Source organism: Camarhynchus parvulus, chromosome 2 (genome assembly GCF_901933205.1).
Source record: "Camarhynchus parvulus chromosome 2, STF_HiC, whole genome shotgun sequence".
Lineage (NCBI taxonomy): Eukaryota > Metazoa > Chordata > Aves > Passeriformes > Thraupidae > Camarhynchus > Camarhynchus parvulus.
The window spans coordinates 63,060,649-63,073,981 of record NC_044572.1 but is presented as its reverse complement, the minus strand read 5'-3'; the positions used below and the strand labels follow the sequence as shown (position 1 = coordinate 63,073,981).

At 39.2% G+C, this 13,333-nt stretch overlaps 1 protein-coding gene across 1 annotated transcript in view; it reads left to right on the top strand.

Moving 5' to 3' along the window:
* The first annotated feature begins 207 nt into the window (after window positions 1–207).
* DTNBP1 (dystrobrevin binding protein 1) overlaps window positions 208–13,333 on the top strand; it is a 63,050-nt gene continuing 49,924 nt past the window's right edge. The window contains exons 1-5 of the mRNA XM_030966492.1: window positions 208–320; window positions 3,487–3,537; window positions 6,468–6,518; window positions 7,206–7,266; window positions 9,827–9,959. Coding sequence (XP_030822352.1) covers window positions 265–320; window positions 3,487–3,537; window positions 6,468–6,518; window positions 7,206–7,266; window positions 9,827–9,959 — 352 coding nt within the window. The 5' untranslated portion in view covers window positions 208–264. The remainder of the gene's footprint in view (window positions 321–3,486; window positions 3,538–6,467; window positions 6,519–7,205; window positions 7,267–9,826; window positions 9,960–13,333) is intronic.

Sequence of the window (13,333 nt, the reverse complement as noted above, 5' to 3'; positions counted from 1 at the left end):
CACGCTGCTCAACATCCGCCCTTGATGCCGCCCGGGCTTTAAGGGCAGCCTTACGTTCGCACCACGGGACACGCAGAACGAGAGGCTCGGCTACCCCCGGGCAAACTCCCCGCTCCCAGCTCCGCCCGGACGCGCCGGGAGCCGGGCGGGGCGGAAGGGACGGGGCGGGCTGAGGGGAGGCGGCGCCGGGGCCGGAGCTCAGCCGAGCCCCGCCCGCGCCCCGCCCTCCGGCGCTGGCCTTCGCAGCCGGGAAAGGCCGGGAAGATGCTGGAGACGCTGCGGGAGCGGCTGCTGAGCGTCCAGCAGGACCTCACCGCCGGGTGGGTATGGCCTGCGGCACCGCGGGGCCGGAGGGGGCAGCGGGAGAGGGGCCCGCGTCCTGCAGCCCGGCCGGGCAGGGGGGAAAGCAGGTGACCGGGGGCCGGGGAGGCGTGGACTGGCACAGGGAGGGAGGAAGAGGCGGAGGTTGCGCAGACGGGAGGCGCTGCCGGGGCCGGTCTGTCGCCCGGGGTGCCCTCCTGGGTACGGGGACGGGCTGGAAAGGCGGCTCCAGGGTCCCGAGTCCCGCCGTGTTCCCGCTTGCGCTCGGCTGATGGCGGGCTGGCGAACTCTGCGGGGCCGCGGGCAGCGCTGAGGAGCAGGAGGAGGAGCCGCGGTGCCCGGGAGCAGCTGCGGTCAGGGGAAGGAGAGAGAGAGAGGACAGACAGACAGACCGCGGTTGTGAGAGAAGATGTGAATGAGGTCAATTAACGCGCTTGAATTTTTTATGAAGTTACCGACCTTCAAGGTTTCATGGATCAGCGTAATCCCGTAAAGAGCATTTCTGGGCGCCTCTTGGTGTGCGGAGAAACTCGCTTTTCCTTGGAAGATGAGTTACTGTCACTTGGGGAAAACGAGCGCAGGATAAGCGGATGGAACAGCCCCGCGCTTGCACTGAAAAGTAGAAAGATATTCTTCCTGCGTTGTCTCACAAGGTTTATTTGGGTAGGCCCTGTGTCGGTGCTGTTTTTAGTACAAGCAGGTGGCCTAAGTGAGTGTCGCTGGAAGCCAGCGAGTGGCCGCAGGACAAGGTCATGCCTGTGCTGCAGAGCTGATGGCTCATGATGAGCCACAGGGGGGTATTGTGTTGTAATCAATTGCTTTTAAAAACTGTGTGGTCTTTGGCAGCGTTAAGGCTGCCTTATAATACCCCTATGGCAAATATTTATGTGTAATGAGGAATGTCTGTGTCTGTCTGAAACTTAAAATAAGCAGTTTATCATTACTTACTTGCATACCGGTGTATGATGGTCAAGAGAAACTGACAGAAGAGGCTGCCAGTCAAACAGATAAATTGCTTACATGTTATCTGTCTCATCTTAGCAAACAGCAACTGAATATTAAACTGTCTTAAAAATACAGACAAAAGCATTGCTTTATTTCTGTCTCACTTTCTCTTATGCTTCTCAGAAGAGTTGATATCTCAGTACAGTGTAAGGCTCTTTTGGAAAAGGTGCTTTTCATATGGTGAAAGAGAACAACAAAAGGTCATAACATGGCAGATCTAATGGTCATTTAACTCTGTGGTTCTGTATCTGTGTTTTCCATATTTGCTGCAGTGGAGTCAGTATATTTCCATGTATTTTGCTTCTTTCCTGGTGTTGCAATGTTTTGTTCTGAGAACAGTCCCTGATTTCAAAATGTCCATCTTTGTATTTTGGCATCTCCATTTATTTCTCAGAACCACAGTGGCAGAGGCTGTGGAAGGCATCTTTTTTTTTTTCCTTTAGTGTTCCCATATATCCAGAACACAAGTTGACCTGGTTTGCCCCCTCTTCCTTCCTAGACCGTGTAACCTAATTTCTTGGTGTTTTGGATCACTACTCTGTTCTGCAACCCACCAAAGTGGTAAAAGAAGTCATTTTGTGATGTTGAGACTTCAGCTTAAAACTGTATAATTCTCAAAACCCAAAGAGAGTATTTTTGTGGCCAACTTGTTAACTACACATAAATGCTTGCAAAGTAGAACAAGATGAATTTCATGAAATCGCGAGGGGGAAGGTTTTCCAGGGCTTCTATGACAATAATATCACTTCCCGAGGAGTATGGGAACATGTATGTATTGCTGAAAAGGTTGAAATCTGGGTTGTGTGGTTTAAAGAGAGCAATTTAGAGTTATCAGCCATTTCTGTGGCCTCCTTCCTTGCTCAGTTGTGTCTTCTGTCTAATTCTGTATGTCCTGTAAGCAAGGCATCTGAATTTTGACCCATTCATCTGTTAGCAAGCTTTTGCAGGCAGAGGAAAAACAACCAAAATGGATGCAGTAGAGAAGGGCAAATTGCACAGCTTCCTTCAGCAGTGGGTTCTTCCTCAGTGTGCTGTGGTTGTTGCCACTTGGCTTGGCTGTTATAAGCAGCACTCTGAGAGAGAGGGGAGACCTGCCTTAGCATGTCTTTTCTCAAATTGTGAACCACCTGGTGTGCTGTAGAGCTTTGATGTTTGTTCGAGTTCCTGGAAAACAGTGATCAAGACTGGGGGAGTGATTTGGCTACTCCTCAAAGCAGCCTGAATATCTGTCTGTATATTAGGTTGTTTCTCCGTCCCTGGGTCACTCAGGATTACAGATCTCTCTGTCATGTGTAGAGGATATCTTTTGCTCTCATAGTTCATTCCCATCTTGCTTATGTCTCTGTCATTTTTTTCTTACTGTCCTGAGCAATAAAAGTTTTTTGTGACCACAAAGGGCCTAGAAATTGAGGACAGCCATTGCCTGGGTGATCAGCAGGTTTGGTTCTCACTGTATTGTGTCAACTTGACTAGCATATATATATATATATATATATATATAAAATATATATCTTGACTGATAAAAAGTGGAAAGAGCTGGGGGGAGGGTTGGTTGGTTGGTTTGGAGGGGTTTTTTTTTGCTTTTGAGGAGCAAGATACCAGTCAGTTTGAAATGGACTGTGTGTGAAAGAAGCCTCAGATCTGCTCAGTAGCAGTGCACTGTGGTGATGCTGCTGGGGGTTCTGAAAGCTGGCGGAAGAAAAGTTGTGCTTCCGCTGGTTTTGTGGTGGCAGACTTACGGGAAGTGGGCACATGTGTATGTGTGACTGTCATGCTTTTCCTTGCCATGAGAATCTTCATGTAAATGGTATTCCTCAGGGCTGGATTGGTTATTTCTAGGCAAGTCTTTAGTTCCTGTCTGCTAAGGAAACTATCAAGAGGTGGATGACTTGTATGCGCAACTCCCATGAAACTTTTCATACTGAATTGCCTGATGCACTTCTACAAAAAATCTCAAGATTTTTTGTATAGCAGCAGTGTCAGTGGAAATAAATTCATACAAGAGTCTCCACAAAACAAAGGGAAGTTTGATTTATTTGTGAAAGAAGCTGAAACAAAATTAACTGTAATAGACTGGAATTAGCATATTATGTGCTCAAGCAATTCATTCTCTGGTTTTGGCATTGTAAATGTCTGATGGATTTGTGTTTTGGTTTGTAGGTTGAAGACTTTGGGCGACAAATCAAGAGATGCAAAGAAAAGTAGGCAAAGGTACTTCTGAATGTCTTAATATATAGCATTAATATAAGATACTCTTTTTAAGGAAAAAATTGAAGTGGCTCATATATATGAGCCAATTGCAAGAACATTTGCATATAATTTTACAAAATACTGTTTTGACAACAGAGAAGCTTAACAAAAGCAAATGCTTTGCTTAATAGAGCCTTCATTGATAGGCCTAAATAATTTCTAATGGCTGTCAATCAGTTCATAAATTACTATTTAAATTAAATGAATATGCAGTGTTTTTGTAGTACCTCGTAGAAGATTCAGGTTGCAGTACACTGAAATGTAATTGTTTACAATCTCTGTGAATCTCATGTCCTAAAATTATAACTCGGGGTTTTTTTTAGTGTAAAAACAGAAATAGGAGCTTTTTTATTGTGGAAGATATGTGTGTAATGAAATACTTCAGTTTTCTGTTTCAAGAAGTTTTGATAATTGTGCTGATTTTGTTTTCTTTCTTTAATTGATTTGGAGGTTTTTTTTAGTCCTCATTTTTTCAACCTGTGTAAGCTGCAGCGAAAGACTACTTGTTGTCTGTAAATGATATCTGTGAGCGTTACTTCTTAAAATCAGATATGCTTTAGTGTAAAGCATGTTCTTATTAAAACATACTATGGAGACACAAATTAGTTTAAAAACAAGCCAAGTGCTAAAAATAAAGCATCTGAAATAAACTGTCCTAAGTTCTGAATCCTGATGTTTTAGATATAAATTTTTTTTAAACAGAGGACAAATTGTATGGACAAGGCATGGAAGCTAAACTAAGAATCGGTGAAGGTCTGTTTAAGGCAACTGCCTTCTCTGTGTGTTTCCAGTCCACAGTACTTTGGTTTTTCTGGAGTACTGTAATAAATATCCATTGCTTTTTGAGACAAGCACTGGGTGAACCAATTGAAGCATCAGGAACAGGGGAATGCTGGGGTGGCTTCTGCTTTGCTGATAAGGTTCAGGGACAAACACAGCTTAGCTTGACTGTAGGGATGGCTGAGGGCATATGGATGGGGGAGCCAAGAGAGGCCAGTAAGGGTGGTGGTGTTGCAATGGGAGTTTGTCATTGTCCCTCTGACCAGGGAGAGAATGATATTTTTTCCAAACAGTTTGAGGAATCCTCTGTATCATTAAACCCCCATTCTTGTGGGGGCCTTTAGCTTCCAGTTCCTGAAAGGCCAGGCCATCAGTATGCAATCAAGGAGTGCCCTGGGAGGGTGTCAAGGATAACTTCTTGATGCCTCTTTATGACCTCTTTGGCATGCTGGAATAGCCTTAGGAAAGCCAGAGCTCACCTGGAACTGATATTTACAAGAGACGTCAAGGACAAGAAGAGTGACTAGCCCTGCACTGGTAATAAAAGACTGAAAGAAAACGTGGGATTGGTGGTGAATGGGGTGAATTACAGCAAATGTAGAGGTTGTTGAGTTATTTAATGCCTTTGTGGTTTCAGTGCCTTGTGCTTAGTGAAGGGGGTTGAGGAGACTGACCAGTAGTGATTGAAGATGGTCAATCCATAAAAGCCCATAGGACCATACGTGCCAAGAGGTAGCTCATGAAAATCAAGAGGTACAAATTCCATGTTTCTCTGGGAAGAAAGTATCCCCTGCAACAATGCAGGCTGGGGCTGACAGACTATCTGGGAAGTAACTTTGCTAAAAAGACCTTGGAGTTCTTGGCAGACAGCAGGCTGAATGTGAGCCAGGGACATGCCTTGCAGCAGGGAAGTCCAACAGCTAATGGGGTTACAAGCAACACCCAGACAGTGGGATTGAAGAAGGTGATTGTCCTCTGCATTCAAGCACACCTTAGACCACTAATTATGCTGTCCAGTTTGGTCCCCAGTTTGAGCAAGATGTTAATATTCTGGAGCAATTTAGTGGAGGGCCACCAAAAAGGTTGGGGCAGGAACTCAGTGTGTGAGGAAAGGCTGAGATGGGCAGTTGTTCAGCCTGGAGAATAGATGACTTCTGGGAGACCTAGCAGCAGCCTGCCATTACACATGAAGTGGTTATTGAGGAAACTGGTGTGTGGTGGGAACTCAAAAAGTGATAGGCATAAGTTCAAACGAGAGATGATCAGACAGAAAAAGCTGAGAAAAGCTTCCTGAGAAAGCTGCTTTGATCTCATAGCGGGTTTTAACGGGGGATTCCAATGGGAACTTCCTGAGGTCCCTTTCCACCTCACTGATTCTGTCACTTTTCCCTTGCCTTAAGGACAAGAAGGTTTAATTTATGGTAGTTTGTTTTGTTTTTTTGGATTTTTTCCCCATTCAAATTGTTTGAATGATAGTGCAGAACAGTCTTTTGGGGTGGTGATCTTCCAAGAGACAGATTTTGGATGACATTAAGATCTTCACATCCTTAGAAGTCCTCTATTGTTAATTTTCTATAACTTATAATAAGACGTCTTTATACTTCAAGCTGTTATTAATGGAAATGTATGCATCGAATAGGAGATCATTAAAGCATTAAACTGGCAAAGGTTCCTTTGCTTAGTATTTATTTTTGGTGTAGGATATATTAAGTGGAATATCTGTATTGAGGGACATGAACTTGTGTAGTAGTCTTTTTTTTTCAGAGCGTTTCTGTGCCCTTTTTTAGGTTAAAATTCCGTTCATCCTATATCTTTGTTAACTGTAATTAGAAATTATTCAATAAAACTTGTTTTTAATGGACATGGTTGAAAAGAAGTAAGAATAGGCTATCATAAAACAACAAGGGAAAAAAGCAATCGTACCTTTGGAATATTCTTGTAAGATACACCATGTAATGCATTTTAACCAAAATTGGCAAAATGTTTGTGAAAGTAGGAGCAGGAGGAAATATTTCTGTGCTCAGCGTATCTGTCAGATGTGTGTGCACACATTTTTTTATAACAGCCTTCTTTTCTTAAACAATTTTGTACATTTGCAATTTGTTTTATAGAACCGTTCAGTGTTTGCCAGAGTTTTCTGCTGGACTGGAATTACTAAGCAGGTATGACCTTACTTTTCTTTATTAGCATTTGCTTCCTATATAAGATTTAAAAAATCTAATTTCTTAAGAAAGAAATTAGAGAGGAAAATCAAAGTGGTGCTACTAGGTTTTTGGTTGTTCTGCAATTAGTAGTGTGGGAGTGGTTACCAAATGATAAATGTGTTTAAAGCTTGCCCAATTCTGAAGTGTTGTCATGTTAATGAAACTGAAGTTCTGGAGGAAAAGTTGCATTTAAAAGGTTACTAATGCAGAGAGGTGAAGGAGGCCAGAACTGAGTCCTAGTCTGTGGTTTCATAACTTAGACATATTTGATACAATTTCCTTCTTTTTTTTTATTGGAAGGGGTATATGTATGATTACAATCTTGTTAATTTTAAAAATTTTCTTAATTAAGTTAAGTAGTTAAGTTCCAAGTGATGTTTAAGGTGGTGAGTTGTCTTGTAAGTATTGTTGGGTCCATTTAGCTTTTAATGTCAGTTAGCAGGTTAAAAACCATGAATCACTATTTCTTTAAATGACATTATTTCTCAGTGTATATTTGTTTGGCAGAACAGTAAGTACTGGAAAGAATTACACAGCTTTTTAAGCTGTAATTTCTGGTAGTACCTGTAAATATAAGCACAGTGGCATCCATGAGTTCCTTTGTAAGGAGAGCACAGTAAGAATAGTAATTTGTCTTCTCTTCAGATATGAAGATGCTTGGGCTGCCCTTCATAAAGGAGCCAAAGATTGTGCAAAAGCTGGAGAGGTAAGAAAAAATAACACTGCCATGCATGAAATATTTTAAAATGTGTAAATAATTTTAAACTAAAACTTTTACTACCCACCTACAAGGTTAACCTTGGCCCCCAGGTAAACATCCGCATAGCTTTGTTCACTCTCACAGTAATGTAAACAGCAATGTAATGCAAATGTGAAATAACAAAAAACTTGATGCAATGTAAACAGTTGCAAAGATGATGTTATATGTTACTGCTCTAGATCTTTAAAAGCAGTGAGCGGTGGCTGGGAAAGTACAGAATGTATCTGGGGTTGAGGCATCTTAGTGGTTTGTATCAGGGCAGGGCTGTGGCGCTGACAGTGCTGCCCACTCCTAGTGCAGAAGAGACAGCAGGATTGGCTTGTCCAACTGAAAATATTTGGGAAGTGTTTGTACTTTCTCCTAATTTCATTCACTATTCCTGCCCTGGAAGCAAAGTGACAAGTTGTGTGGTTTATCTATGGAATGAAGGGGAAGGAAAATTCCAGTAAGTCTTACCACTGCATTACTCAGCACCAGACTTTAATTTTCAAGCCATGTTTAAGGGGCAGACAGTGTAACCTGGGTGGCCACAATGCAGAGCAGGACTGAACTGTCCTGGCTGAAACCTTCACTTTGACTGAGTGCATCCTTTCTGACTCTTCTCTTCACTTAGAGACTTCTCTGTATCTTTTTATAATGGATAAATCACTCACTGTGTATTTACAGTAAGAAAGAAAGTCTCTTATGTTCTTCTTTCTCTTGCCTAATGGTATGGCCATGCTTTTCCCTGCATTCTAGTGGAAACCTTTAGGCATGGGAGATGGAGTTCTCCTTGCCAGTTTGGCATGTTTTACTGCTCATAATGTTCTTTTTTTCCTAGAAAATCTCATAAATGATGTGGTCACAATTTTATAATACTTGCTTTAGTTTGCTTTAAAAATTGTAATTTTGAGAACAGGGTGAGATTTCATATATATTAAACTAATATAACCTAATCTCACATGTTACAGCTGCTTGAGAAAATAAGAATAAAAAACTTCCAAAAAGATTTAAATTTTCCTTTAAATTCAGGTATTTACTTTACACACAACTCAGTGTATGTATTGCTTGTTGAGTTTTGTTTGTTACTTTTTTTATAAAAGGGGAGAATAAAAACTGCGTAAGTACAGAAGATTGACTGTACTGTAGAAGGCCTAAAGGTCCACTTGTCCAGTATCCAATTTCTTCTTACTTGTGCTCTTATTTATAAATGTTGAGTAAAGTGAAAATTTAGGCTTTAATTGCAGGTTACTGCCTTACCATGTTAAATGGTAGATGTTAACTACCAGTTCCATGCACAAAATTGTCCTTTTAGATGATTGTCAATTCACCTGCATTTATCTCAGGGCTGAAATGTTAGTGGTGTTTGTCCCCGTCTCATGGTGGCATGTTTTGGTTTTTTTGTTTGCTTTACTATTGAACAGATATAAATACTATATCCTGGTCTCAGAAATAGACCTGGCTTTATTTAAGTAAGACTGTTTGGTCTTCTGAATTGTTCCATTTCTCATTGGGCTCTGGAATAAGTTTTCAAAACTTGTCTGGTGAAACAGGATGTTTTCTTAACAGGGATAGGTAGCTGGAGGAATTTGCAAAGATAGAAGTTGTTCTTTTTAAAGAATTGATCTGAAGTGGGTAGAATTGTACGCTTGAGAGCTCCTTTGTCCATTGCTCAGACTTTTTCAGTTTCTGCCTATAAAGACTATAGAAATTGAGGAATTCAGAATGCAGATACAGCCACAGGCTGTAGTTGTGTGCAAGAGGAAGAATGGGTAATGGAACTAGGAGAAGGGAAACCGTAATTGAGTCATCTCAATTATATATAATGGAAACATTTGTTACCTAAGATCTCTTGATCCTGGTGTTTTTCATAGAAAATATAAATGCAATTTTAAAGCAGAGTACCCTTTTCTTAGCTTAGTATATAATAAAAGTTAAGAAGGATGAAATTACAAGAATTGTAGTAATGTAGAAATGTGTTCATAAATACTTGGCACTACTGCAGTTTATCACAAAAGCAGAAGAGCAGTAAAGTTATAAAGGCAACTTCTTATTTAAAATGCCATTCCTTTTACTTTATTTTTTAGACTACTTTGCATGTGCAGAATTTTCATTTTTATTGTTAAGATGAAATTGGTATGACTGGTAACATTAAACTATTGATATAAATATGCCCAAAATTTGAGCACTGCGATGTTGTTATTGTGCACCAATGCAACACTGCTGCCAAAATTTCAGGTACATCTTGCTGACAGTTAATAATATCCATAAAATACTTCCTTCATTGATTAGTGTATTGAGTAATAACTTTTTGTCATATTTTTGTTCAGTGCATTTTGATATAAGTATTCCATACTACAGGGGATTTTTTGAGCATGTTGTTTATTTACTTGAGGAGTACACAAGTGGCAGTGCTGTAGGGTTGTTGTGCTGACCTTATGCTTCCAAATGTATTAATTATAAAACATCAGTCAAGATGCTCATAAACAGGTACAGAAGTTTGCAATTAAACACTTATTTGTTGCAGCTGGTTGACAGTGAAGTTGTGATGCTTTCTGCACACTGGGAGAAAAAAAGGAGCAGTCTGGTGGAACTGCAGGATCAGCTTCAGCAAATACCAGGGTTCTTAGCAGATCTGGAATGCCTCACAGCAAGCCTAGGTAAGTTCTTATAGCCATAGCAAGCATTCAGATCAGTACAGAGGATTAGACTGAAGTTCAACTGCTGTGAATGTTGTGTAAAATTTAATTTTGCTTCCTGTGGTAAAACTGTAGTTCTTAAACAAACTGGTTTTTTTTAATTGACAAGTAGCAGTGGTTGCTCTGCCAGCAGTTGAAATTTTGTATGTGTTGTTATTTGAAAAAAAAAATTGATAAATATTTGAACAGGTGAAAAATGCTATTCTCGAGGTCTTATTAAATTGTTAAGATTTTTTGATAGTATAAATGCTAATGTATATAGCTGCTTCTTTTGGATTCTGTGTAATTTTACATAATAATGTTTAAACTTATCATTTGGGGTGGGATGGGGGTGTGGAAATTTACCTGACTAGGGACACTTTCAAGGCAGAAACCTTTGATTTTGAATAATTGTTGGTTCCAAAGGTAACTTCCATAGTTTGAATTAATGTACAGGGATAAGATATTCTGAGGTGATACTGAGGTTTTCTATAGGTGACTGTTAATGCTGCCTGTTAGCAAACACCTCATGTTTGTTAAGTGGGTTGCAATTTTTAAAACTTTACCAAAGGTTAACCGGTTCATTTTGTTTAAAAGATGAGAAGATAAATGCTTTAGTGGACTATTTCTGGAACCTCCAATACAAAACTGTTGATCTACTGTTGATAATTAAATTAGGAAAAAATGCTGGAGACTCTTGGTCTCTGAAAATCTCTGCTATTGCTGAGCCTTGAAGTGGGCAGGCAGCGTTTGACAAGCAGGATGTCTCTTGATGCTTCCATGAAAATCTATATGGAGTGCATCAAATTGAAGTTTTGAAAAACTTCTGTCTGCACATAGATTTTAGGTAGCTAAGTTCCCCAGGGAGTGTGCCTGCACTTCTCTTTCTTACAGCAGCTGAGAAGTATGCAGAAATTCCTCATGTGATTGCAGCTCTGATTTTTTTGTGGGGTGGGCTGGATTTATGTGCTGATGCAATGTGAAGAAAAGGAGGGTTCTTTTCTGTCTTCAAGGGCTAGTTTCTCATTCTGCTATGGTCAGTGGTCATGCACAAATCAGCTTTTGTTCCTAGGTAGGCTGGTAATAACTTTGCTATTTATTCCTGAAGCAGGGAATGTATTCTGCTTTTTATTACAATTTTCTTATACGATCTTGTTTAATAAGACTTTATCATCTGTGCTAACCATTTAATATTGGCTGTTTGAAAAAAAGAAATCTAAGGAAATAAAAGTTCAAATAATGATTTATTAAAACACTGGGTTTAATATTACCGTGCAGTCCGCTGATAGCCCAAAGATAAACAATGTAGTAGAAAGCTAATGAAATTGCCTTTATAGTTCATAATGCTGCAAATGCTGTAAAATCCTGATGAATTTGGGCTACTTTCTGATTCCTAATACAGTTTTATGAACTAGAATTAATATTGTTCTGATTGTAGAATTTATTAGATAGGTATGTCTCTAGATATTTTTTCATACTGCAAAAGTAGGATTTAAGGAAGCATTCAGGAGCCTGCTCAGGGAAGCTAATGAATTTTGAAGTGTGCGGCTAAGGTTCTGAGATTTGAACCAAACCTTCTAGTTTTACCTTTTGTGTCAGATTTTAAGTAATTTATCTAAAATTTCTTATTAGTTTCTCCTAACAGCTGTGGTTTGGGTTTTATTTTTTCTTCTAATAGTTTTTATGGAGTCTATTTGAAGAGATAGATGTAATTTGTACCAAATTCAACATCTAACCTTCTGAAGGTGATTTAACAGAAATTTACTGCAATATTCAGCTCATTGTTTTTAATTTTTATAACTCTTAACTAACTGCTTCATATAAATATAAACTGTAGTTGGCTTTTCAATAGATGGCTATTACTCTGACTGTAAATTTTTAATATGAATAAAGTATTCTGTAAAAAAAAGTGAAAATAGAATTACAAAGTGCTGGGTTATGCACTCAAGATGTAATTTGGCTAACCTTCATAATTTCAACAAAACAGTTGGTTCTTCTGACATGATATGCTTCTAATAAATCTAGTAATGCTTCCATTTTGAAAGTAGGTAGGGGACCCTGGCTGCTTTCAGTGAAAGAAATTTCAGGTAATGGAAATGAACCTTTTTAGTGACCCACTTAAAATTGGTATGACTCATATACAGATTCTTCAGCTTTTGCTATGTATTACAGGACATGTTTTCATTAGTAATTTTATAAAGTTCTTTAGCTTAGGTATGCACATTATCAGGCATCCCTCACTTGAAGTAGAAAATCCGTGTCTTCATTTGATAAATTTATTGTATTATGCAATGTCTTGTAGCTGCTACTGAGAATTTTGAAGAAAAAAGTTACTTTCATGTAAAAGTAAAAAGGGCAGTTACTGCTCTTTCAAAGTGCAGGACTGGAATCATCACTTAAGCTAGTTTTTGGTTGAGATGCTGTAGAAAATATCTGCTTGCTGATATCAGCATACTTAGTATGAAATGTGTTTTCATGTTTGAGCAGCGGCATTTTGCTCAAACATCGGTTTTGGTTTCAGCAAATCAACACACACAAACATTGATCCAAATCCAGTTTTTCTCCCTTCCTGTTTTTCTTTTAAAGATCAGCTTGATATTGGTTTCAGAAAGGCTGATCTTGTATATAGGTGACAGATCCAACATTGGTTGAAAATGTTTTCCTAGTGGGACTGGGAGGAAAATAAGGCTGGGCGTGTAGTCGCAGAGATAAAAGCCTTTGCCTCTTAGTCTTTGGGATTTTTTTTTTTAAGTGAGGGCTAGATGGGTGTGAAAATTTGTTGGGGAAACATAACTTTCTGCACTGCTTAGGAGAAGCATCCTTGTTTATATCTTGAGTAAAAGTTCAGTCTTTTTTTATTTCAGATTGTGTATCAAGTATGAAAGTTGCCATTCTCTAGCTTTGCAAAATTAATCTATTTTTTTCAGAATTTGCATTTATCTTTTACTGAGAAAATCAGAAAATGTTGGGAAGATTTATACAAAACCTGGGCATTTGAATTATATTGTGTAAAGACAGCTGTGTTCAGCAGGGAATTTTTTGTCCATAGGCTCCAGGGCACAACACTTCAGCAGAGGGGGTTGTTGTATTAGGTAGATATATATATATATATATATATATATATATATATATATATATAGATATATAGATATATATATATAGATATAGATATATATATATATGTATAAAAGGCATACAGTTTGGTGCTGTAAACTTGGAAGTGCCTGAGGACTGAGTACACAAGGAAAAGGATCCTAGTGTACTTGCTATGTAGCTTCAGCAAAGAAGCTGCTTTAACTTCATGTAAGTGGTATAATACTAGCTGGGTTTAAGAACCTTTCTGTAAAAACAGATAA